This window comes from Etheostoma cragini, chromosome 17 (assembly GCF_013103735.1).
Source record: "Etheostoma cragini isolate CJK2018 chromosome 17, CSU_Ecrag_1.0, whole genome shotgun sequence".
NCBI classification, from domain to species: Eukaryota; Metazoa; Chordata; class Actinopteri; order Perciformes; family Percidae; genus Etheostoma; species Etheostoma cragini.
This window is the reverse complement of record NC_048423.1, coordinates 10971826-10997941: the sequence shown is the minus strand read 5'-3', so window position 1 is coordinate 10997941 and position 26116 is coordinate 10971826. Positions and strand designations below refer to the sequence as shown.

General features: G+C 39.4%; 2 protein-coding genes across 12 annotated transcripts; one reads left to right on the top strand and one right to left on the bottom strand.

Moving 5' to 3' along the window:
- cep55l (centrosomal protein 55 like) lies at positions 1 to 5473 on the bottom strand. 9 transcript variants are annotated; one of them, XM_034898944.1, is made up of 10 exons: positions 5233 to 5473; positions 3506 to 3667; positions 3062 to 3304; positions 2235 to 2300; positions 1818 to 1968; positions 1423 to 1549; positions 1148 to 1337; positions 966 to 1040; positions 474 to 596; positions 1 to 305 (listed from the first exon to the last, which is right to left on the bottom strand). In XM_034898944.1, the coding sequence occupies exons 1-10, from the start codon at positions 5377 to 5379 to the stop codon at positions 114 to 116; spliced, it is 1476 nt and encodes a 491-aa protein (XP_034754835.1). In that variant the 5' UTR covers positions 5380 to 5473; the 3' UTR covers positions 1 to 113. The 9 variants fall into 9 exon arrangements, with proteins under 9 accessions (XP_034754835.1, XP_034754836.1, XP_034754840.1 ...); XM_034898945.1 differs by having other exon boundaries at positions 966 to 1025; XM_034898949.1 differs by having other exon boundaries at positions 3185 to 3304.
- On the top strand, positions 5207 to 25813 carry myofl (myoferlin like). Of its 3 annotated transcripts, XM_034898935.1 has the most exons (54): positions 5207 to 5453; positions 5921 to 5976; positions 6120 to 6211; positions 8292 to 8400; positions 8620 to 8713; positions 9413 to 9603; positions 9970 to 10098; positions 10489 to 10551; positions 10668 to 10718; positions 10843 to 10873; positions 10970 to 11085; positions 11210 to 11336; positions 11429 to 11532; positions 11620 to 11688; positions 11771 to 11814; positions 11902 to 11984; positions 12088 to 12120; positions 12291 to 12415; positions 12523 to 12636; positions 12850 to 13027; positions 13421 to 13545; positions 13646 to 13749; positions 13954 to 14146; positions 14240 to 14395; positions 14486 to 14617; positions 14723 to 14886; positions 16986 to 17100; positions 17685 to 17787; positions 17903 to 18042; positions 18134 to 18298; positions 18575 to 18662; positions 18803 to 18880; positions 19051 to 19232; positions 19341 to 19499; positions 19589 to 19690; positions 19898 to 20059; positions 20149 to 20314; positions 20409 to 20479; positions 20569 to 20583; positions 20674 to 20772; positions 21645 to 21773; positions 22517 to 22672; positions 22814 to 22905; positions 23043 to 23213; positions 23342 to 23490; positions 23676 to 23815; positions 23972 to 24060; positions 24136 to 24231; positions 24344 to 24485; positions 24613 to 24712; positions 24849 to 25042; positions 25127 to 25236; positions 25351 to 25498; positions 25629 to 25813. In XM_034898935.1, exons 1-54 carry the CDS (start codon positions 5366 to 5368, stop codon positions 25665 to 25667), a joined length of 6171 nt encoding a protein of 2056 aa, XP_034754826.1. In that variant the 5' UTR covers positions 5207 to 5365; the 3' UTR covers positions 25668 to 25813. The 3 variants fall into 3 exon arrangements, with proteins under 3 accessions (XP_034754826.1, XP_034754828.1, XP_034754827.1); XM_034898937.1 differs by lacking the exon at positions 12088 to 12120; XM_034898936.1 differs by lacking the exon at positions 20569 to 20583.
- The last annotated feature ends 303 nt before the right edge of the window (positions 25814 to 26116 follow it).

The following is a 26116-nucleotide window of genomic DNA, read 5'->3' as shown; positions in this document are numbered from 1 at the left end:
TCAGAAATTTAACACATACTTTATTGACATAACTTGTAGCTCTGGTGACACAGTATAGTTAAAAACAATCCATATGACAGAAGGTGCAGAACTGAAGAAGTTCTCAGCTCAGCTCAGTCAATACAGTCATCTAGGTGGATCAGCAGTTCTCTGTAGTGAGAGGCAGGAAACTCGGTCCGGCAGCTGGGACACTCCAGGAAGCTTTCATTGAGCAAGTTGCTGGGGGGGGAGCGTGTAAGGCTGTCTCTGGAGCACAGCGAGGGTGTGTGTGCTGCTTCACATGAGTTGCCATCCTGCGGATTTCTCTAATATTAATGGAGTTATCAATCAGTTATGACAGATAAGACTCTGGATTAAATAGTTCTATTATTTTTGACCGACAACACTTAAAGCTGCACTTATCAATATTTATTTATACATCTTTTAATGCAGCTTTAAGGACCAGCACTGAATTTTACACTAATCATGCCAACCTTTGACGATTTTGTCCCAGGGTCTTTGGATTTCTGCAGTTTCTTCAGGACTCTGACCATTTGCTTCTTTAAATACGAACAATTCTCCATCTCATCTTCAAGGTCTTGTGAATAAATGTTGATCTAAAATTTAAAAAGTTTGCATTACAATTGAGAATTTAATATAGTATATAAATAACCTTAAGAATATTTTCAAATACAAAGAGTTATAGTATGTCATTTGCTTATGTAAAGACAGATTTGTTCCCTTTAGAAGGAAAGTAAAGAGGTAAAAAAGTAGGACATGCCCACTCCTGTGGATGAGTGAGGCTTAGAATCCCAAAGGACCGACTGACTGACCCAATCCGATGATTCCTTCTTAAACTGTAATTAATCTGTGTTATTGACAGTGAATTTATTCATTTTTATTTTGTATCCTTTCCTTTTTTAGTTAATTCTAAGGATTTATTCAAGGATAGGGGACCAAAACTGAGAGTGCTAATACTTTCATACCTGTCGCTCCAGATCTGCAATCTTTTCCTGGTCTTCACGGTGACAATTTTTCAAGCACTTCTGAAAGAATGTCAACTGAGAAGAGGTTTTTTATTTATTTATTTATGTCTTTTTTTCCACTTGTAGGATAAAGATAAGATTTACATTTTTCTTACTAAATGAGTAGTTCAATGAAGACGTACCTGCATCTCAAAGTTAGCTGACCTGCGCTTCTCCTCGTCCAGTCTGCACTGGAGGTCTTCGGTCTCAGCAGTCAGCCATTGTTCTTCATCCTCAGAGCGATTAGGGTCTTCTGGTGCACTTTTTATGCTGATATTTTCAGTTTGCAGCTGCTGCTTGAGCTCTTCCACCTCGCACTCCTTTTCCTTGCACCTACACATCAAACAGTCTGTCATGTAGCTGACTACCAACTTTAAGCGACACCATTTTCTTAATTTTTAATTAGCAGTAGACATGCCAGTTTTGGGTAACTTTCAGGTTCTGGTGGGCCATGTCGAGCTGCTCCCTGAGCACCTCCAGCTCGTCTTTGGCTTTCTGCAGGAGACTTTCATAGTGCTCCTGCACCTGGCTAATTCGCTCCCTCACTGTGATGTAGATAGGCAGATGATGAAAATGAATAGTTACAAAACAGGAAATTACACAAATCCACAATTAAAACGTCAGATACAGCCCTACACATGCACTATATAGCGATAAAATACATGTTATAGACATTGCATTGCAAGCCACACATTTTGTTATAGTAGGCTAATCAAGGGCAATCTTGACATCTTAAAAACCTTGTTGTGACAGTCTGTTGCCCCTTGTTGCCTCAGTTGTGAGTGCCCACTACCCACTATCCCTCTGGCTCACCATCTGAATGGTCCTCATTGTGTTGCTGGAGGCGAGCCTGATTGGCTTTGTTCAGCTCATTCTCCAGCCATAACATTCTGGCCAGGGTTGCCCTCACATAGGCCTCTCTCTGCTTGTCATATTCCAGCCACTGCTTGTTCTTCTCCAAGGCCTGGGGGGGGGGGATGAGAAGCACAAAACAAAGAAAGACAGAAAGAGAGAGAGTTGAATCAGGGTGATGGCTCCAAAGCAAAAAGACTTGGCAAGAAATGTATACTGTACACGGGCACAGAATCCTCACTGAAAAACAAATGCACACATACAGTATAAAAAGTTAGAAATATATATTTTTTTAAAACACAGAAAGGTGAATCGGACGTAAAAAACAGCAAACAGAAGAGACTTTCCACAAATATATGGCCACCACACAGCACTTACATAATTCAGGTGATTTTGGAGCTCTATTGTGGTGTTGGTTGAGGTCCATTCATCTGAAGTCGAGTCCTATTTGACAAGGAAAATATGGTACAGCCTGACACTTCTGTGCAAGAACAACTGATTTTACCCAACTATCCCCACTGCTTTAATAAAAGACAGTGCAGTGACATGTCATAATAAGACTCAAAATACAGACATAGTGGGATTAAGAGCATTGCATTCTTAAGTGTTATGACCTCTACAATATCCACAAAGTCACTGTGATGGTATGCTCTGTATGAGAAACTGTATTTTTTTTATGAAGAACATTACTCCTCCTCTGAGACTTCTGCTGCCATCTAGTGGTGTAAAACTGGTAAGAGGCAAGAGGAGTTTTCCTTAGTGGCAACACAACAAAATAGGCCTTTTTCACAGAAGACGTTTTGACATGTCACAGTAGGAAAAGCACAGATGTAAATAATCAATTAAATGCTGGCCGAATTAAATGTTTTGGATTGGTTTTAGGTTGGTAGTATCGTGCATGCTGGCTCACTCACTGTCATGACTTAGTGGGACACTTGAGTAGGACAGAGCCTATGTTGTAAGTAATGTTATAAATAACCCAAAACATCAACATTTATCATTAAACATCTGAGACTAGGATGTTAATAGGCACTGTTATTACAAACAAGTATACATTTTTTTTTGTAATTTCCATAACTAAACACATTTTACAAAAGGTTTGCTGCTTATAAAGGCATACAACTTGTTTTAATTTCCCTCAGCACTGCACTACAGTCACTAGCACTACACTACTACACTTATATTAAAATTGAGCAATGCTATACCTTCTTCTGTGCAACTTTGCTCTCAAGATATTGACACCTAGTTGAGATGCTCACAAGCTTGTTCTTGATTTCTTCAATCTCTCTGGAGTAACTGGATATGCTTCTCTTTCTCCTCATACTCACTACGTCCATCAGCTTTCCTTCTTTCTGACTCAGCTGTTCTGAAAGCAACGCAACCTTCTCATCTTTGGCTGTGAGCTGCTGACAACTCTCTAGCCTAACAGTTTCAAGAGAGAGGAATCTCTGCAAAAAGACATTGAAAATGAGCAGTTTTTACTAATGCTCAGCTACTGAAAATCAATAACTTGCATTTAAACAAGCCCAGCTCTTGCTGGCAACATTATTTACACTACAGTGTGAGTAATCCTGGTTAGTTAACCAGTGTTGGGTAAATACCACAGAAACAAGGCTGATTGTTTGGCTGAGTTGTTTGACTAAGTTTACCTCTATGAGCCTATTATGTTCTGAATGTTGACGAGATAACTCAACCAGGGTTTTCTTCAGATAGGCATTCTCCTCCCTTAGACTGCTGACAATCACATCAAGCTCTGAGTTGGACTTTTTCCTGGGGGAACCCTTATATTTCAAGGACGCCATCTCAATCACCTGTTAACAAATACTTTTGTTGTCAGAATATAGCCTACTTGAAAAATAATTTTCAAAACTAAACATTCTGAATGGGTCCAAGATTGTTTTCCTTTTAGTTGTTGACATTAGCAAATGCAGCAACAACAAAAAAAGTTAAGATCGTTTTTAAAGCACTTAAAAGATTTTAAAAAAGCACACAATTAGCTAGATAAATAACCTAGCTAAAGCAGTCCATCACTAACTGCAATACATATTATATTTATGAATGAAGTTGCCGTTGAATGTGTTAGAGAGGCACTGATTCAAAACGTAGGGAATGGGAGCTAGCTAGCTACATAGACTGTATAGGATAAAACTAAGTATGATAACATATTTCTTTTAGCTACATCCCAGGTGTTGGTGGTTGACTGCATTTTAGAAACACCACCACTAGCTGACCGTCTTTGAGAAACTGTTGAAAACTGTATCTCAACTTAAGTTTAACATATGGCCCATTGCTAAAAAAATATATATATATTTTTAAAAATCGAGAAAAGAAAATAGGCCTATCTCAAGATCAACATCGTGTGATTTTCTGAATCTGATTGAAAGCTCTAGAACAGCCAATAAGTAACAATAAGTTAGCTAGCGAAATTGGCTAGCCAACTTAAAGTTAGCCAGATAACGTTATTTCCACACAAGTAGCGGGTTTTGTTAGCCAGTAACGTACACGTAACATTCACAAGATAAAATTAGCTATACCACATAACGTTGACCAACGTTACAATATGTTAACGTGTTAGCTGAAATAAAAACAGTTAGAATAGCATAACATGCTGATAAAGTAACGTTACTTAGCGGTAACGCTAGCTAAGTTAGCTACTGACACTATAGTTAATATAACGTTACAATTTTCCACGTCAGAATAAACCATAGACAGTTAAGGAATAAACGTTCAAAATGAAATTTTTAAGTCGACTGTAGTAACGTTAAGTTAGCATTACCTCGGGTTGGGAAGTTCGGGGAGGGAAGGCTGCACGCTAAACTGTCATTGTATGGCAATGGACAGATCATATTGTGCTGCCGCCGTGTAAACTCCTAGCTACGTCCAACATAACGCTAGCAGCCCAAATAGTTCAGTGCTTAAACTTTGTAATTACAACCTTATTTCTGCAGCAGCGTTTTTTGTAACCCAGTTATACATGTGTTTTAGTTGTGATTAGTGCTATATCTTATTAAAGAATATAACGGTTAAACAAAAATCTTCGTCATTATAGTTTAAATTGAAAACAATACTTCAAGCATTAGCTAGCACGTAAGCTAGTTTAAAATTAAATCGTAATATCCGATAGGAAGAATCCATTACTTACAACGCCACTGGGGGGCGCTCCAGTACCAGAGAAGAGTCAAACAACTCTGGTTTGCCTGAATGGTGCATGATTTAACCCATAGAATAAGTGATGAGTTATAAGTATGAAGCATTTGAAAAAAGAAAAGAAAAGAAAAAAGGAATTTTAAAGTTAGGATGTCAATTCCAGGTCCTTTTTGTGTGTCTTTCTCGCCTACCCTCCTCATCCAAGCTGGCTGGTGTGTTTCTGACTCATGAGTGAGGCGGCCCTGCGGCATCCATTCTCCTTTCTGCACATCTGTGCGTTTCGGTTTCCTCTGTGAGGGTCACCTTCTCTCGCGCTGTCTCTCAACGGAATATGATTCGTTTTTCTGGATACATTTGTCAAAATGCTGCGGATCATTGTTGAGTCCGCTAGTGGGATCCCCAAAAAGAAAATTGGAATCCCAGACCCAATAGCTGCAGTTGTCTTTAGAGGTGAGACTGTTGCTTTGAGTTTTTTCTCTGGGGAAACTATTGTATGCTCTGTTAACGCCTTTCTCAGCTCGCATGATCTTGCATTTTAACAATATATCATCTTTTCTGTCGTACTTAAGGTTTTGAACATCACTTGTGCAGTTAATTGTAGCTGTTTACAGTATACATCTAGTCTTAGAGCTTAATTTGAATATTTAAGCTCTGCTTGATGTTCAAACACAGAATACATCCTAATAAGGTCATAAAAGCAACTTTCTTTGGCCACAAGGTTGGATCTTTATATTTACAGACAGTATACCTTGTAGTACATTAGGTGTTCCGCTGTTACCAGCAGCTTGTAAAATGTCTTTTTTGGAAGAAGAAGTATTTGTGTCTACTGTTCTATCTAGGACATAAGATTGTAACAGCAGATTGATATATATTTTTTAAAAGACAATAATACTGTTATTTGTAAATTATGTTTACAGGTGAAAAGAAGAAAACCAAAGCAGTTGACAAGGAATTGAATCCTGTATGGGATGAAGTAAGTCAAGTAGAGTTAACTTACTGTGGGAGAGTTACAGTTTGTTGAATGGGAGAATGACTCACATGAGAGCTGCTATTACCTCACATAAAACTACTATGTTGGTTTAATTGATTGTAAATGTATCTTCCATGTTATTACAGGTGCTGGAATTTGATCTGAAAGGCTCTTCTTTGGATGCATCTTCATTCGTCAATGTTGTTGTCAAAGACTATGAAACAATCGGCAAAGACAAGTATGTGTATGAAAAGCATCAGATATTGAAATTTTGACATTTTGATAAAATATTTCCTATCGTGGGCTTAAATTGAGCTATAGACATTGTTTTTTGGGGAGTGAATGAATACAGGACCCTCAGCCTACCTCCCAGTAGGACCCACCACTGATCATTTAAACACACTGCTACCTTTTGGGAGAAAAGCCTGTGAATGTAAACAACATACCACGACTGAATAAAGGCAGTCTTTACATCACAGAAAAACTAAACACAGCTATTGCGCTTTGTAGTGCAGGTAAAGACTGAAAGGGAAAATCTCTCTACACTTTAAAGGTTTACCTTTTAAGAAGGTAGACGTGTGATCACAATCTGTGAAAGTGCTTGTTTCTTAGCAGTTAGCAGTACTACTACTGATTTACAACCTCACTATTATTCTAACAGTGTGGTTGAGAGTAGTTATTAGTTTTTTTTTTAAAGAGCAGAGCCAGCATGTTTTTTCCCCCCTGAGCTACAATAACTAAAGGACTCAAAGTGACCATGTTAAGACTTGCAGTGTTACTAATGTCTCCCTAACATGAACACTCCTTTTCTCATAAGGAATGTTGCCTTAAAAGGAAAAAGTCACTTTATGACCTTTCCTACAATAGACTTAAGTAAGATAGAAGGTAGACCAAGTATTAACATTTCCACTGAGTCACTATTGTCTCTAGTGACTGATAGTGTATAATATAAATTATTCTGGGGAAGGCACAGGGGGTGGGCGGAGGGGGGTCTGTGTCAGCCACACATGTACTTTGATATTTTCCCATGATCACTGGCTGCAATGCATGAGGTGGGTGATTAAGAGAGCGTGTGCTTGCTTGTCATTGGCACATCTGTGATGACTAGTTGGGAATCAGCCTGTATTTCTATGCAAAAAAGCATTAGACATTGGGTAAAGCTTCTGGAAGAAATATGTTTGATTAAACATGTAGGCAACACCATGTGACCAACTCTCCTCTAGGCCACTTCTTCAATCTTGGACAATCTATAAAAAAGGAAGGGAATGAAAAGAGCCTTTCAGGGGTGTCTAATCTGTGGTTCTATCAACTTAGACCATCTTGCAGACTGCTCAGTTTGTTTGGCAAAGATTGTTTTACACCAAAATGATCTTTTGAAAAATGAAGTGATATGGAAGTAGTGGAAAATATATTGGTATGGCAGACAAATTATTTTCTGCGCTTTTACTGATTTTTTTCAATGAAGCTGTTCTAAATATTAAGACCATAGTTCAAACTTTTGTTTTCTAGTTGAGTAGGTGAGTTATGCATACAAACATCAACTTTCATAAACTCAATTTACATGTTGACCTCTGCAGTGGTAGAGACAGTAAATTGCCATACCAGATTTCCTCTGTTTTGAAGTTGACCCTGCTTTCCAAGAACAATTAGTATATTAGTATAACCATGAATTTGATTCTGCCTGTGGCTTACTTCACCCATCTCCTTTGCTCTATATTTGTCCACCCTTACAAAAGGCACAGTGCGCCCAGTACATGTGTTTGCCTTTTCTTGTGCACATTGTCATCATCTCGGGGTATGTGTAACAAGCTGGACCTTGTCACACAGCAAAGCAGCTCATTTTTTCACTTAAATCATGTTACTGCTGCTCCCAAATGGCTCATTTGCCAAAATTAGCACGTCAAATGTTTTGTCAGATTGTTGTTTGGTTTAGGGATATTGAAAAAAACAAAAAAACCCAAGTGTTGCTTTCCATTGTGGTTATGAATCAAGTGTTCCTACATTACTTCTGTTTGTTTCTTCTGTTTGGAAGAAAAAGAAGGTGCTGTTGCTCGGTTTGTCATTATATGTGAAGAAGTGAAATTGGGAAGTAGAAACCACCAACTATCCTTAGCAACGAGCAATTACAGTGTCACACACACTGCTTCCTGTTTCCTCACGTGGTAATTGCATAAATTTGTCACAGATTATGGAGCCAAAGCATTCTTCTTATTGTTTAGCTATTAATCCTTGCTGTCTTTTCAAACAAACAGTTGTTTCCCTTCAGCTGCAACGATTCATTTGCAGACCAAAGGAACATATACGTGATTGCTTTGCAGGTTCATCGGCTCGGCGAAAATCTTTCTGAGAGACTTGGCCAGTGGTCAACAGAGGACCTTCCCATTCAAGAATGTGCCTTTAATCAATGAGAAACAACAGGCTATCGGGGTGAATACATTTAGCACTTTCATGTGACACTGCACTGCAATTTTATGACAGAGAAGATCAGCTTAAGCAGCTTCAGCTCTGGCAGTAGATGTTGTCTGCTGTCTGTAAAGGTCTGCAGGAAGTAGTTGCATTTGGTGAATTCTATGACATTTATTTTGGTGTTAGACATAGTGTATACAATAAAATTATGTTTTTTGAGAAATTATTTTCTTTTTTCAGGCAACCATTAATTTAGTTATTGGGTATGAGCCACCTGCCAACACTTCCTCAAACCTTTATGATCAGCCTGAGGGAGACACTAATGTGGATGCAGGTAAGTAAAACAGATGGTAACTTTTTTGCATTTTTATATTAATGTGTCTGACTTTTTACTTCCCATCCCAAAATAACAACAAAAAAAAACAATTTCCTTTACAATAATTCACCTTGACCATTTACATTGGGTGTCCTTGCTGAGTCACAATAATGAGCAAACAGAAACACATATACATACTGTACATCAATCAATAAACACACAAAAAAGCAATATAAAAAGCTGTAACCTTCTCAGCAACTGGATTATGTTTTTTTTTATAATATCTAAAAAAGGGTGCCCAAACTGCATAAAATAAATTTGGGGTTTTCCTTATATAATTTTTTTTCTTCATATCTAACACTAGATAAAAACTCATAGAACCACTTTTGATACTTTTTTACTGTCTTCCATTAAGTGAAATGTGCTTATTAGCTGCTGTTATTGTTATTCTTAGAATTGTTTTGATATTACTGCTAAGGCTTGTAAGTTTTCAAGGTATCACAATTTTTTACAGTCACTGAGTTTACCAGAAAGAAAGAAAGTCTGATTATTGTCTAGAATTAAAACAAATTTAATGAAATAAATGTGTCTTGCACGTTGTTAGGAGGTTAGCAGATGCATCACACAGTTCCAGGGTGTCAGTTTGTCCTTTTAATTAGAGTGTTTTTGGAAAACTGATTTAAAGAATGTTGTGATTATTGTGGTTTTGCTCCACAGGAGACAAGGCTGATGAGGCTGATGAGGGTGATGTGGGTGATGAGGGGGAGGCAGACGTTGAGGGAGAAGGTCAGCGTGGAAGCCCAGGAGCTCCCACTTCACCCATCCAGCCAAGGAAACCCAGCCATAAACCGCTACGTCTCAGCCGTAAGAGGCATCGAACCTTGGCCAATAAACCTCAAGACTTCCAGGTATTGTCCAGTTTAAGGTGGAATTGTTATAATTAGTCATATAAATGAAGGCAGGCTGCACAATTGCAAATGTACATTGATTGGGGGCAGCCAATACATAGTGAATCACAACCCAAAAATGTATCATTCATGTTAGAACATTTGCAAACATGTAAACCTTATTTTAGTTCTGCTGTTACAGGGCAAGTCATTTCATACATGGTTTTCTTTGGTAAGATATTTGTGCTCCTGTAACAGCTCATATGTAATCTGTTGAAGTAGGCTTGTGTCAATACTGATTAGGCTGGTATTTTTCAACCCCGGATGAATCAATGATACCTTTTTTAAAAAGGACCCAGATTTGTTCAGCTGACTTGCAATCTTCAGATTCGTATTCGGGTGATCGAGGGTCGACAGCTGCCTGGCAACAACATCAAGCCAGTGGTTAAGGTGAATGTGTGCGGGCAGACCCACAGGACCAGAATTAGAAGAGGAAATAACCCATTTTTCGATGAGGTAATGTGTCCACAATAAATTGTCAAAATGAATTAGTGATCACTTACCTTCCCCTTTTTCTTGCTTGTCAACATCTACTTATCTTTTCTCTTTGCAAATTAATACCCATCAGCTTTATTAACCCTCTATTTATTTATTTCTCTCTGTATCGGCAGCGGTGATATGACAGTGGACCTGAAAGGCAGTGCCTTCGGCTTTCCCTCGTTTCTAACTCCTCTCATATGCATTGTCCTTTTTTCTAAGTTTTTGCCAAAGCATAAGAATTTCAGCTTAATAAGATGTAAGTCATATACAGTGATGTTTGTCACAATCCCTGATAACAAAGTGTGTCTGTGTTACTAACTGTAAATAATAATACTCATTTATTAATGACTTGTTTCTGTCACTCAGATGTTCTTCTACAATGTTAACATGCTCCCCTCGGAACTGTTTGATGAGAGCATTAGTCTTCGGGTGCGTAGAGAACTCCCTTTAATGCAATTTTCTTTTAAAAAAATAAAAAACCGTCAATGATGTGGTTTTAAAATCTGGAAAAGTCTTTCTGAAGCTGAAATTGCTTTTTTTGCCAGGTTTATGACTCTTTCTCGCTCAGATCTGACAGTCTAATAGGAGAGTTCAAGGTATGCCAATTTAAGTGCTTTTACGTCCTTATCTCAACTTGTCTCAAGTTTGATCACTCACACTAACAGGGACTTCAATTTTGCAATAAGTCAAATGTTTTTGTTTTCTTTCTTGTTTACCCAGCTGGATGTTGGCTACATCTATGATGAATCAGGTCAGTATTTCCATGTAAATGGATATTCAAAAAAATTAAGATTTGTTTTGTATATAAGAATATTGTAGGTGTTTGAACATGTTGGATATTGTCCAGGTCATGCCATAATGAGGAAATGGCTACTCCTGAGTGATCCTGATGACTCTAGCTCGGGGGCCAGAGGTTACCTGAAAGTCAGCATAACTGTTGTGGGCAGTGGAGATGAGCCGCCTGTGAGTGTACCTTCTTACTTTCTTTTTTGTTACCATCAAGTTTCTTCCTACTAGACATAAAGTAGAGTACAGATCATCAAAAGATCATGACAAACTCTCATCCACTCTTCTTGCCTCTGTCCAGACTGAGAGGAGAGATATAAGTGAGGAGCAGGATGACATAGAGAGCAATCTTTTGGTGCCAGCGGGTGTCACAATGCGATGGGCCACACTCAGCCTCAAAGTCTACCGTGCTGAGGACATGCCACAGAGTAAGTGACCCATAAATCCCTGACACAATTGTATTTAATTGCCATCCAATCACCTTTATAAACTTCTATTTATAACCTACTTTACGTTGTAGTGGATGATGCCTTCATGCAGACGGTAAAACAAGTCTTTGGAGGGGAGGGAGACAGGAAAAACTTGGTGGATCCATATGTGGAAGTCAACTTTGCTGGCAAGAAGGTATTTCATGTTACTTAAAAATATGTACATGTTTTTTGTTGTTCTAACTGTGTGAACTTATTTATATCCAATGGAATTTTCTTTTAGCTGTGCACCAAAATCATTGAAAAAAATGCAAACCCAGAGTGGAATCAACTCATCAATCTCCAAGTCAAGGTAAGAAGTCAGGCTTGATTCACGTTTCTGAAACACTTTACCCTTCAGCACCAATCAACACATGCCTCTGTTGCCTCTGCAGTTCCCATCCATGTGTGAACGCATCAAGTTGACTATGTATGACTGGTAAGAGCTAAAGTTAATTAATAAACAGCTGGACAAGTGACAATAATATCACAACCCATGTTTGACGTGCCAGTTTACTCTTGGCAGGGATCGTCTATCCAAGGATGATGCCATAGGAACATTCTTTTTTAATCTCAACAAAATGTCTTCCTCGGGTGGAGAGATTGAAGGTAATCATGTAATCTGTATTTTTGTAATATTTGTTGTCAGTGTTTTATAATTTTATATTGCATTAACATTTAATATGTATGTTTTCCCCCCCACTGGAAAAAGACTCACGAGCTGATTGCAACACACTGTCTTACTGTGCGTATGAAATGGTCATCTGCATCTTTTAATATGTTGCTTTGTCGGTGATTGTTTAACCCTCAGCATCTGTTTGTGTATCTATTGTCACACACCATATTGCTTTATAAGCCTAGAAACTGTCTAGTGTTTTATTTTATTTTTTCATTTAAAGTGTCTGTATGTTACAGTGAGCACAGCAGCATCAGAGATTGGTTTTCTTCCAGCTTTTGGGCCTTGCTATGTCAACCTGTACGGTAGCCCAAGAGAATTTACTGGGCTTCCTGACCCATACGAGGAACTCAACTTTGGAAAAGTAAGACTACCCAATCAGCTCAGTACAAAGAGTTCAATACTTGAGACGCAATATTTCACCTGCATGACAATGCATACATTAGGTTATTGCCTTTTTATTTGTTGCAGGGTGAAGGGGTCGCCTACAGGGGGAGGGTCCTTGTTGAGCTGTCCACTCGTCTGGATGAAAAGGTTGATAAAAATGTGGATGACATCTCCAGTGATGACATACTGGTGGCACAGGTATACACTGTGTACTGTAACTCTGTCATACTGTGATTTCGGCTGTCTACTTATATTTGGCCCAAGGTTTTAAATCTGCAAGGTGTCATTATTACTTAATTACTTTCTTTCAATGTTATTGTAATGTGGGTCTTAAGAGCTCTCCTACAGAAAATATCAGTAGCTCAGTTTTGAGCAAAAGACGTTTCTGATTTTCTGTTTGCTTGATTTCAGAAATACCAGCGGAGGAGGAAGTACTCTCTGTGCGCTGTGTTCCACAGTGCTTGCATGCTCCAAGAGCCGGGCGAGCCAATCCAGTTTGAGGTCAGCATTGGTAACTACGGTAACAAGCTGGACTCCACCTGCAAGCCCCTGTCATCCACCACCCAGTACAGCTTTGCTGTGTTTGATGGTATGAAAATAAGAAGTCTGCAATAATTCAAAAAATTACTCTAAAATGCATTCCATTTTATATTTTTGTTTTTTTTGTTCAGGAGCGTGAAGGAGCTCCACATGCATTACATAGTATTCCAACCTTGTTGAATTTATTCTTTATTAAAAATAAAAAAGCAAATAAACAGCAATTATATTTGGAGTATACAGTATATATCATTGGAACTTTGCTTTAACAGTGGACACTGGACAGTTCTTTATTTAAGCTTTTAACCATGCTGTGAGTCTGTGATTCACGGCTCATGAAACTAGAATAAGTATCATCAACAACATGGACACCCAATGTTAGTAAGCGGTCAACTCCACAACTTGTGTTTAAAATGACTGGGTGTATTTATTTTCTATGCCACAGGTAATCACTACTATTACCTGCCCTGGGCTGACACTAAGCCTGTAGTGATTCTCACATCATTCTGGGAAGACATCAGCCACCGACTCGACTCTGTCAACATTCTTCTCTTCATCGCTGACAGACTGGTGAGAATAAGTCACAAATGGCACATATCATGCATTATATATGTGACAGGTTTTTACTGCTCAGTAATATACTTTAATCTCTCTTTGTGATTTATTTTAGGAGTCCCATCTCACCTCTTTTAAAACAGCCATATTAGCCAAGGATGAACATCTGAAAGATATTTGGATCAAACTCATCAACCACATGCTTGAGGACCTGAACAGGTAAGACAGGCCCAGACAAATCCTATACTGGACCTGTGGGCTTTATAAAGTAATGCAATGAGCAACATATCATTAGGAAAAGTATAGAGTGGTTATTGCTTTTAGGTCAAATACATTTGCAGGTGGTTGTTTGGCTTGAGTCATGTTCCTATTTTACATTGATTTTCCAATCCCACAATACTCTCACTAACAAGGTTTTGACAGTTTTCAGCTTCCAGTGCTGGAGGGTCAGCCCAATGTGACTGAACTGGATCTCCAGTTGAAAAAGTTGCGGGATGCTGCTGTGGTCAGTATCAGAGAGATGGCCAATCGCATAAGAGAGGAGGCCACAGATGTCAAGGCTACTGTTGGTGACATTGAGGACTGGTTGGACAGAATCCAGCAGCTAGCAGAGGAGGTCGGGGAAAATATGATGTTATGTAGCTCATAAAGATGTCAATGGGAATGTAACATGTAACTGAAATGTTACATTATGTTGTGTCGCCATCAGCCTCAGAACAGCATGCCAGATGTGATCATCTGGATGTTAAGAGGAGAGAAGCGGGTTGCTTATGCTCGAGTCCCAGCAAACGAGATTCTGTATTCGAACTTCAGCGAAGAGGCACGTGGCAAACACTGTGGACGGACCCAGACCATTTTTATGCAGGTACAAAACTAGCCAACATACAGCAACACATTTATATATGTGTAATTATATATTTCACTGTTAACTGTCTTTCAAATTTTTGTTTGTCAGTACCCCATGGACAAAAACAAAGGTTTGAAGGTCCCTGTTCAGCTGCGGATCAACATGTGGCTCGGTCTCTCTGCCAATGAGAACAAGTTCAACAGCTTCTCAGAGGGAAACTTCAGCGTGTATGCTGAAATGGTACAGTAACTACACTAAAAAACCCTTTTTAATTATATATATATATATATATATATATATATATATATTTAATTTTTAAATTTTGTTGTCACTTTCGTTCCGCAGTATGAGAACCAGGCCAATGTTTTAGGGAAGTGGGGAACTACCGGTCTGGTTGGTCGCCATAAATTCTCAGATGTGACTGGAAAGGTGAAACTGAAACGAGAACGCTTCCTGCCACCCCGTGGGTGGGATTGGGAACAAGACTGGTTTGTTGACCCTGAGCGAAGGTAAGTTTAAAGGAACACAACGATTTATTGGGACTTTAGCTTGTTTACCGTTACCCCCAGAGTAGACAAGTCGATACATACCCTTCTCATCTCTGTGCGTGCTATAACTCTGTCTGACGCCCCAAGCATTAGCTTAGCCTAGCACCGATGCTGCAGGTAACCGGCTCCAACTAGCCCACTGCTCCCAATAAGTGACAAAATCAGACCAATTTGTTCCTGTTTATATGTTGTGATTTGTATAGTCACAGGGTGTAAAAATAACAAGTTCACAACAGACACAGCCATCTTCTAATGGCATACTAACTGGGAACTATATTCTCAGAAAGGTAAAGCACTGGTAAGCTACTTCTGCCACTTGGGCGGAGTGATTTGCTGGTAGCACCTGAGAAGCCCGGTCACGGAGCAGACAGTTTCCCTGGAGTTTGCTTAGAGTTGGAGTAATAGAGTCAACAATTACTAGATACTAAAAGCATAGTTTACAATCATCGGTGTTGGCTGCGACAATTAACAGGGGAGACCAGTTAATACCATGATGTTTCATAGAATTCCCACCAAAACGCTTACCGCTGAATCTATGGACACTCTGGATATCCAAATACACGTGTAGCCACCTCCAGGAAACATCGTGTTTGCTCTCCCCTTGATCTCAGTCTGTTTGGCATTTTGTCTGTCAGCTTCCAAAATTGATAACTCCTCGTCTGTGTATTCTGGCTCAAAAATATATTTTCTAAATCTTGGTTTTATACCAAGCAAAAATCCTCAGACAATTCCTCAAAGTCAGCCATGATCACCAGTCTTGTTCGCTACTAGCTAGCTATTCACATTGGTTTTGTTGATGGAAGTAACAGTGCTTTTTGGTGTTGCGTTTATCACAATTTCTTTAACTGTCTATGTAATCAAGTACCAGTGCTCCGCCTTTCTGAGAATATAGTTCCCAGTTAGTATGCCGTTAGAAGATGGCTGTGTCTGATGTGACCTTGTTGTTTGTACACCCTGTGACTATACAAAGCACAACATGTAAATAGGAACATGTTGGCGTTATTTTGTCACTTATTGGGAGCAGTAGGCTAATTGGAGCCGATTACCTGCAGCATCTGTGCTAGGCTAAGCTAATGCTTGGGGCGTCAGACAGAGTGATAGCATCCACAGAGAGGAGAAGGGTATGTATCGACTTATGTAACTGGGGGTAACGGTGAATAAGCTAAAGTCCCAATAAGTTGGCGTGTTCCTTTAACCCTTGTGTTGTCTTCCTGTCAAAATTTAAAATCAACACTTTTTTCAATGTCTGTCACTTTTTTTACGTTTTCAACACTACAGAACTCGAACTCATTAACTTTAGTTTTACAGTTATTTTGGGAACTTACGGTCAATAAGCCTCATTTATAGGAAATTTATAGGAAAAGCAGAAATTAGGAATTATTTAGACTGAAATTAAAGGAATGTATGTTGATGGATAACCACAGACTGGAATATTTAAATTTTTACTCCATCCTATTTCAAAACCACTTTTTTTTTCAAATGCTGTAAAATTGAGTAAGACACCCCAAAATCAATCAAAGTAAAGATTTGTACTTGCCAAAGAACGTTTAAATCATGCTATTTTGGGTAGTTAAAAAGAACATTGCTATAAGAAAACGGTCAATTTGACCCGTGGACAACATGAGGGTTAGGAAACTCACTTTATCATGCAGAGGCACACACACTCACACGTCCTTTTTGTTTCATTGCTTCTCAAGTAGAAACATCCTGTTATCAATGTGCAGTTTATGTAACACGTTCAAGAATCCTGTTCATATTTGAGCTCTATGCTCTAGTAATTGGCAGAAGTCAGAAATCAATGCTTGTACCAGCCACTTTGGAAAACAATCCCAGGAAATGAAAAGGAATTTCGGCATCAACCAGTTTTTTTGCCCCCCCCTCTCCAAGTGCCTCCTACTTCTTTGCTTACATTCTCCCATCAAGGCTCATGTAAACAATGTTAGCTCTCTGAAGCCCGTCTTCCTGAGCTGTTCCACTCAGATTATCGTCGTCCTACATAGCTAATGTCTGAGTCACAAAGCTTCTCATCAACCAATGTGCTTTGGTGGTGTTTTCTACAGCCTATTGACAGAAGCAGACGCGGGCCACACAGAGTTCACAGATGAAGTTTTTCATAATGAAACCCGTTTCCCTGGTGGAGAGTGGAAGCCCGCTGCAGAACCCTACACCGACGTGGTACAACCTACTGCTCTCATACACACACATACACACATTTAAGTTTTGAGAAAAAGGTAGGTGAAGAAAACAGGACAAAAGCCTGTCTATTCATGTTCATTTCCAGCTTGTTTGTTTTGGTTTCATGGCCATGGACCATCACTTTCATTATTGACATTCTAGAAACAAGTCAAACAAATACAATTAGTAACTTGCTGGTGAACTTAGAGGAGCATTTAGCAGTTTAAGAACCAGATATTTTCCTCTGGAGTTAGTATCAGAATCATAATTATAAATAGATTTAATGCCAGGTATTTATTGCTTTGGTTGATGGTGCATACATAAAAACAATAATTGAAACAAACAAACATTAAATACAGAAACAAATAACACATATGTACATGAAGAGTGAAAACAAAGCTGGACGTAGAGTGATAATTGAATTTTAGGCCTTGCATTTGTTAAGCCGCAATCACTTAGTATGTGTATGTTTTTACAACTATAGTTGCTTAAATTACTATAAAAATTCAATTTTCAATAATTTTGTGTGTTTAATAATAACCATACATCACATAAATAAATGACAGAGGGTCTGTGTTGTCTAGAATGGAGAAAAAGTTCAAAGCCCAAGAGAGTTTGAGTGTCCACCTGGATGGAGCTGGGAGGATGACTGGAGCTTTGATAGCAACAAAGCTGTAGATGAAAGAGGTAACATGAATTTTAAGACTAAAATATGGGACCAAGATCTGGTTTTCATATTTGAAAAAACTGCAAGTCTAACTTTGGTCTATGAGTATACCTGTGTGTTTCCTTTGGCACTTAGGTTGGGAATACGGAGTTACCATTCCTCCCGATGATAAGCCCAAATCCTGGGTTGCAACAGAGAAAATGTATCATGTCCATCGCAGGAAGAGACTCGTAAGACCTCGGAAGAAGATATCTGATAAAATGGCTGTTACTGAGGTGAGGAAGAGGTTGAGGTAGATAAGAAAAAGTAGATTTGAGAGATGTAATGCCTTTTCTCATTCTTCTGGTATCGTTGTCTCGTCCAAAGAGGCGAGAACCAGGGGAAGGTTGGGAATACTCTTCCCTGATTGGCTGGAAGTTCCACAGGAAGGAGCGCTCCTCTGACACGTTCCGCCGCCGCCGCTGGAGAAGAAAGATGGTCCCATCTGACTGCATCGGGTCCTCTGCCATCTTCAGACTGGAAGGGGCATTAGTGAGTTTTACTTAAATCCCCTAAGAAACACCACTAAAATATGTTGTATTCTTATGTTTCCCCTAACAGTTGTCATGGTAACTACACTTACTTTATACCATCTGAGTCATATCTTCTCATTATTCCTCTGCATGTGCCTGTTCCTGTCAGATGTTGGCAAATCACTCAGGAAGTTTATTTTAGTGCTGCATTCTTTTCTTCAGTTTTTCCAGTTTCTTCTTAAATGTTTGCTGTTAAGTGTTCTTTTCAGCACATTATCCTCTGTTTTGTTAACAGGGGGTTGATGTGGACGAAAAGGCCAGTAAAACGGATGCAGCCAAACTATTTGGTGCCAACACACCCACTGTTTCCTGCCACTTTAGCCGTGAGTAGTTGGGTCAGATAAAGTTAATGCTTGGTCAATCATGCTGACTTCAAACTTCCTGATGCAAGATAACATTGAATCAAGAACTCAGTAAAATCTGTAAAAATACAGTTAAACATGTTGATACCATCTCTCTTCAGGGTCTTACCTTTACCATCTTAGAGTGTACGTGTATCAGGGGAGGAATCTCTGTGCCATGGACAAAGACAGCTTTTCAGGTAAAAACAAGGCGAACAACTTGTGGATCAGAATAACCAGACAAAGTACAAGCCTGAGCAAGAGGAATAAATCAAATTTAGTAAGGTTGTACAATTTGGCAAAAGTAACACTTCTGTCTCTCATTTCCATCAAAATAATACTCCAAAATAATACTCCTGGTCCTCGTCAGATCCCTACGCCCATGTGTCATTCCTACATGTGAGTAAGACCACAGAAGTCATAAGGTCCACATTGAATCCCACTTGGGATCAGACTCTGATCTTTGAGGACATTGAAATCTACGGAGACCCACAAACTATTTTCCGTAACCCTCCTGAGGTGGTGTTGGAGCTGTGCGACAGCGATAAAGTAGTATGTTGACTATTTAATCTGCCAAAGCAAATCACAATTCAAATTGGGTTCATGGAGGTGGATCAGGCTTTCATAACTGTTTATGTGCTGCTGTGTTTTACTTACAAGGGTAAAGATGAACCCATGGGTCGCTGTACATGCGCTCCAGTAGTGAATCTTGACCCTAGTGTGGCTGGCAGTCCAAAGCTGCTGTGGTTCCCGGTCACCAACAAAGGTAGCAGTGCTGGGGAGGTACTGCTGGCTGCCGAGCTCCTACTGAAGAACAAGGTAAAGAATACACTGATAAGAGAAAACACACTGTAAATTTAACTATATGAAACTGTTCTCAGTACGTGATACTGTACTTTGCCCTCCAGGTGAATGAAGGAGATCTGCCGCTGTTGCCTCCTCGGCGTGGGGAGAAGCTTTACATGGTTCCCCAGGGAATCAGGCCTGTAGTTCAGCTCACTGCAATTGAGGTACAAATCAATGCTCCAGCCCCCCCCCAGCCCCTATAAATTAACTTCACACACATTACATGATCAGACAAAATCAGCCTAACTCTAAGACTTCTGTTGTGGTTTTACGTAGTTCACTTTCTCCCTTTCAGCTCCTTTTATCATGCTAGACCCATGATCTGCCCAGACTAGTTTTCTAAATGTGTTAACTTGTTTATTTGAGCCCAGGTGTTGACTTGGGGCTTAAGGAACATGAAGACCTACCAGTTGGCCACAGTTTCTTCCCCCAGTTTGATAGTGGAGTGTGGTGGTGTGATTGCTCAAACTGCCGTTGTCAAGAACTTCAAAAAGAACCCCAACTTCCCTGGATCTGTGATCCTGCTCAAAGTGGTACTACCATCAAACTTTATATAAATATTGTTTCATGTGTAGACTTTCTATATTTTCTAGAGGCCTGTTCTATTGTTTTCTCACCTTAGCTTCTTCCCAAAGAGGAGATGTACACCCCTCCAATTGTGCTCAAGGTAATCGACCACCGGCCCTTTGGTAGGAAACCCGTGGTGGGTCAGTGCACCATTGACTGCCTGGAGAAGTTCCGCTGTGATCCTTATTGCATTAACAGTGAAGAATGCTTGTCTGCTAGAGGTACATACACACATTCATGGAATTAGGCAGATACATACACAGTCAGCTACATACAGTAAAGGTTTATAGTATCCTGTTTCCATTGACTTTGCAGTGGAAATGATGGCGGCTGCCCAGGGAGATGCTGTCATAGACATTGAGGAGAGACCCATCGTGAAAGCAGAGGTATATAATGATACACTCACAAAAGTTGGGAGACAATATTTTCTGTCTACTTCCATTTATTGAATCTTTGTTGGGTTCTCACTTTGCAGCTCCAACCAGAGACTGTAAGATTTTTCTATTTTCAAAGATACTGATAAATAGAATGCTTAAAAATAAAATGAATAAAAAGTTCATCATTATTTTTTATTGTGTAGGAGGAGGAATCAGTAGACTGGTGGAGTAAGTTCTATGCCTCTGTTGGAGAGCAGGAGAAGTGTGGGCCTTACCTGAAAAAGGGATACGACACGTTACAGGTAAGAACATGTTGTTTCACACTGGGAAAAACACAATTATTAATTTAATCTTACTTTGATTCCTTGTGTGTGTTTGTGCAGAAAACTATATGTGACAGACAGGGTTATGATGACCACAATGTCCTTGTTCTTGTTACTTTTGATGAGACTTTGCAGTCATATTATATCCAAAACAGAAAGAAGATTTTTTTTTCTCACATGAGCAGAGCAGAATCAGTTCTTCAAATGAAAACCAAGGCGAATGTGGGAGTTTTGTAAGAACTTGCAAGTAAGGTGTGAAGTATAGTTAGTAAGGTTGAAAGCTCACAATAATAACATGTTTGATTTAGTTTTTTGTAGCGGATAATGCAGTACATATACAATATATGAAGTCTGGCATTGCCAAACCTATCCCCACGACGCTAGTAGGGTAAGGACTGGCTACACCACAACTACATTCTTGGATAAGAGATAAAAAACGCTCTGGGTTATTTGCATTTCCAAATCCCAATCGTCTTGGGCGGCGCTAAGCTCTGGACGCTGCAAAATGGTCTCATGAAGGAACTTGTTTTGGTGGAACATTAGCACCTGACAAAGAAAATGCTGCATACAATATAACATTAAGTTAACTGTTCACACAATGCAGTAATGTGAGCTAAGAACCAAGCAGGCCTGCCTTGTTGCACGACCCAAATTTTATTAAAAACTTGCCATTTCCAGCATGTTGCTTGCAAACTTGTAGTTTGTTGTTGTTTTCCCGTATCAAAGGGATTTTGAGAACAGCAACACACAGACAACTGAAGATTAGGGCAATTATTCTGGAAAGACTAATTCCAGAATAAGACTAATCCTTTCGTGTTCTTCTGTCAGTCATTGTGTTATGTGGTTTGCAGGTGTTTAACAGTGAACTAGAAGAAGTTGCGGAGTTCCAGGGACTCACTGATTTCTGCTGCACTTTCAAACTTCAGCGAGGGAAGACCGAAGATGGTGAAGATGATCCCACTGTGGTGGGAGAGTTCAAGGTAACAAAGTCACATTTTGAAGAAGTATCCCCGTGTGACTCAGAATACCATTATACCTAAACGATTGTAACATGAGAAATCTCTGCTTTTGCTGTTGCTCAGCCACTTTTTCTAGCCTTTGTCTGCCCTCTGGTGGATAATTTATGAATTTCATTAACACAGTAGATGGACAGTTGGCCTGCAGATTGGTATGTCTGTGAAGGTTTGCTGCAGTGTATAATACTTCTGTAGTTGAAAACCATCATCCTGTCCTGAATATGTGGATTATATGAATCCATCTTTTGTATTGTATACATATTTGGTCATTTAAGGCAGTAAGAAATGTTTAAAAAGATTGACCAAGTTTGGTGACCTACAAATATTAAGGGATAGTAATAAATTCATGATAAACTCTTTCTTCGATTTAATTTTTACTATTTACAAATACATGCTTTATGATTCAAGTTTTGAATTGTGTAATGGTAAGTTAAAGACATTTGAGTGGATAATAAAGTTGTTTTTTATTATAGATATGTAGGCAATCAGTTTATTTATACTTAGACCCATGTTGGACAGCTTATGTGTTTTTATTTTAGCAGCCTATTTTTTAGGAAGAATGACAAACCATGAAAAATGAATTTGTCAACAGAGATTCTAAAATCTGTTGTTAACTTGATATGCAATATAGTTCCTCTTTGAATGTCATTATATTGGAGAAGAAATGGTATACTACTAATTGTGCTGTCGTACTTGGTGATATTCAGGGCTCATTCAAGGTTTACCCACTGTCCGATGATCCGGGGGTGTCAGCTCCACCCCGGCAGTTCAAAGAGCTTCCTGAGAGCAGACCTCAGGAGTGCCTGGTCAGAATTTATGTGGTGCGCGGTCTTGACCTGCAGCCTAAGGATACAAATGGCCTGGTGAGTATTAATGAAGCTGCCATTGAACAACCACCCTGGTTTAGTAATAAATTGAATGACAACCACTCTTTAAATTTTATTTGGTGAAATGTTGATTAAAGCTACTGATGCTAAGATCTTTTTAACGCATTTTCATTTTAGTGTGACCCATACATTAAGATTTCACTGGGAAAAAAAACACTGGATGACAGAGATAACTACAAACCCAAAACCCTTAATCCGGAGTTTGGGAGGTGAGACAGCTATGTGTTTATCTTACTAGAATGTATGTTCTCTTTCTATTTCTTCAAAGATTACAGACAATTTTAAGTTTGTCCACAGCAGGAACTTAAAGAAGCAACACAAACATTACATTCCATTTTTTGTCCAGGATGTTTGAGCTGTCCTGCTTCCTGCCTCAAGACAAGGACCTGAAGATTGCTGTGTATGACTATGACTTACTGAGCAGAGATGAAAAAGTGGGTGAGACAGTGATCGATCTGGAGAACAGACTCCTGTCTCGTTTCAGATCCTGTTGTGGCCTTCCCCAGACTTACTGTGTGTAAGTATGTACTCTTAACAGTACAATATCTACAGTGCAGTTCAGACATCTACAAAGTAGGCCAGGGACTTATTTGATTAGTTTTAGCTTCTCAAAGCCAAACCTACAAAGCTACAACTTTCTTGCAGCTCAGGGATCAATCAGTGGCGAGACCAGCTGAAGCCTTCTCAGATCCTCCAGAACGAGGCCAGAGTGAGAGGAGTCCCTCCTCCACGCATAGAGGGAGATGGCAGCTCACTGTCTTTCAAAGGAAAACAATACAACTTGCAAGATTTTGGTACTGCCATTCTCAAATGCCCTATTATCATATTTTTGGTAGTATTATAACTTACATTTTCTTAATAGAATATTTAACAATGATTAATTAGTCTGCTGCAGTTGTATCTTGTTCTCATTCTGGCACTTTGATATTAAGTTAATCCTTTCATCCTTAATATTTGTGATCTACCATGCCCTTTACAGAGGCAAACACTGTGATCCACCCCCACTTGGGCCCAGCCAGAGAGAGGCTGGCCCTGCATGTCCTCAGAAGCCAGGGCTTGGTACCAGAGCATGTGGAGACCAGAACCCTGTGCAGCTCCCACCAACCCAACCTGGCTCAGGTTAAAGCAACAGCAATTACACCACATTACTTTAGTTTAAGTCGAGTTACAGGTAGTAGAGATAAAGGATGAACAATGTGCTTTGCCAAATTAACATTTTAATTTTGTTGATAGCTTTTTATTTTTTTAAAGAGTCATCTATTTCTACAAATACAGGGGCACATTCAAATGTGGGTAGACGTTTTCCCCAAGAACCTTGGTTTGCCAGGGCCCCCATGTCATATCACTCCACGAAAAGCCAAGAAGTAAGAGATACTTGAGAATGTATTGTTTTATCATTGTGCATTCAAGGGTAAAAAATAACGCTATATTTAAAACAGGTACGTCTTACGGGCCATCATTTGGAACACAACTGATGTCACTCTGGATGAAACAAGCATCACTGGAGAAAACATGAGTGACATCTACGTCAAAGGGTACATTACTTGTCCTGTCTCTTACCTTAACCCTTATTGATACTTACATATAGCAAAATACAGAGCATAGGAACTTATATTACACATAGCTAATATTAATTTAACATTCTAGATGGATGCCAGGTATGGAGGACAACAAGCAGAAGACAGATGTCCACTACAGATCCCTAGATGGTGATGGAAATTTCAACTGGAGGTTCATCTTTGGGTTTGACTACCTGCCCGCCGAACAGCTGTGTCTTGTCTCGAGGAAAGTGAGTGAGATCATGGAGCAGGAACAAAGCATCAGCAGCAGTGATTTTTGTTCATAACCGTGCCCTTTTGTTGTTGTTGTGCTGGTATGATGACAGGTATTGATCTAAAGTTTGTGTCTTTCTACAGGAACACTTTTGGAATCTGGACAAAACGGAATTTAGGATTCCTCCTAAATTGATCATCCAGATTTGGGACAATGACAAATTCTCCATGGATGACTACTTAGGTGAAACAGCAGTTATATTAACCCCATTTTATACCATGACCACACAAATGGAAGGTTTTGAAAGATAGATATCTGCTACAGAGGACTGCTGCAATAAAATACAAATTATCATTTTCTATCTATGTCCCTGTTACAGGATCAGTTGAGCTGGACTTACTCAATCTGATCTCTCCTGCTAAAAGTCCAGAGAAGTGCAGCCTAAAGATGTTGCCTGGGATGGCGGGCTCAGTCTCTTCCAAAAGACCACCGCCTAATTCACTGTTCTCCCAGAAGTCTGTAAGAGGCTGGTGGCCATGCGCGATCGAGCAGGATGGGAAACACGTGCTTGGCGTATGTTTATGTCCACAGCACAGTCCTGAGTTACCTTTTTTTTTTTTCTGGTTACTGTTTAAGACTGTGTTTCAAACTCCACAGGGGAAAGTAGAGATGACACTGGAAATAGTGGACCAGAAGGAGTTGGAGGAGAGACCTGCTGGGAAAGGCAGAGATGAGCCAAACATGAATCCCAAACTGGACCCACCCAAGTAATAAATCGGAGTACTTAAAACAATAACAATGTATCGAAAATATGATTTTGTATCTCCATGAATTGTGTCACGTGACTTATGTGAATATTGCTGTTTTTCTCTATTCCACAGCCGCCCTGACACTTCATTCTTCTGGTTTATAAACCCTTGCAAGACCATGAAGTTCATTGTTTGGCGCAGATTCAAATGGATTTTCATTGCAGCGATTTTTCTCCTGCTGGTTATCTTGTTCCTTGGGATCATGTTCTACTCCTTACCGGTAAGATTACATAGTTTGCTGGTAAATTTATTGATTTTAATATTTCTGAAGCTGCCATTTATATTTTGTATTCAACCACAGTATTTTGTAATCTGTGTGGATTTTAATTGTTTCTTTTTTATATCCACAGAACTACATCTCAATGAAGATTGTTAAACCTTTTTCCTAAGGAGCATTGCAGAGAAACTGTCTGTGTTCCCACTGCCGAATCTACAGTCCTCTTCCCTGTAACCATTCCTCAGAAATATGCAATAACATCCTCTGCTGATGCCATAGCAGACTGATATTCAGCCTTCTCCTCCCACATAAGCCTCTTTCCGACCAGGTAGTAACAGGAACGTAGTTTTAGGAACAATCCACTTTTAAACAGTTCTACTAACTACTCTCCCCCGGTTTTGTCATTTGCATTCACACTGACTAAGTGGCCATATGAAGATGACCTTTTGTAATTCTACCACAGCCATCTAACCACTACTTTGCGAAAAAGGGAAAAGACCCTGCCCTGAAGTAGGAGCTGAAAGAGTTACAGGACCTGTGGCCAGAGGAACTTAATAATCCTTGAATTGGTCCAGTCAGAACACAGGGAAAAAAAGGGTCATGGGAACATTATGTTCAAGG

What these genes read in the sequence shown, in the direction of transcription:
- myofl (XM_034898935.1), top strand. Translation starts at nt 5,366, where the DNA reads ATGCTGCGGATCATTGTTGAGTCCGCTAGTGGGATCCCCAAAAAGAAA. An exon ending in TGAATCCTGTATGGGATGAA is followed by an intron (nt 5,977 to 6,119) that starts GTAAGTCAAGTA and finishes ATGTTATTACAG; the next exon opens with GTGCTGGAATTTGATCTGAA. An exon ending in GCAGTGGAGATGAGCCGCCT is followed by an intron (nt 11,086 to 11,209) that starts GTGAGTGTACCT and finishes GCCTCTGTCCAG; the next exon opens with ACTGAGAGGAGAGATATAAG.
- cep55l (XM_034898944.1), bottom strand. Translation starts at nt 5,379, where the DNA reads ATGATCCGCAGCATTTTGACAAATGTATCCAGAAAAACGAATCATATT. An exon ending in AACATAATAGGCTCATAGAG is followed by an intron (nt 3,305 to 3,505) that starts GTAAACTTAGTC and finishes GTCTTTTTGCAG; the next exon opens with AGATTCCTCTCTCTTGAAAC. An exon ending in GCAAAGTTGCACAGAAGAAG is followed by an intron (nt 2,301 to 3,061) that starts GTATAGCATTGC and finishes CTTGTCAAATAG; the next exon opens with GACTCGACTTCAGATGAATG.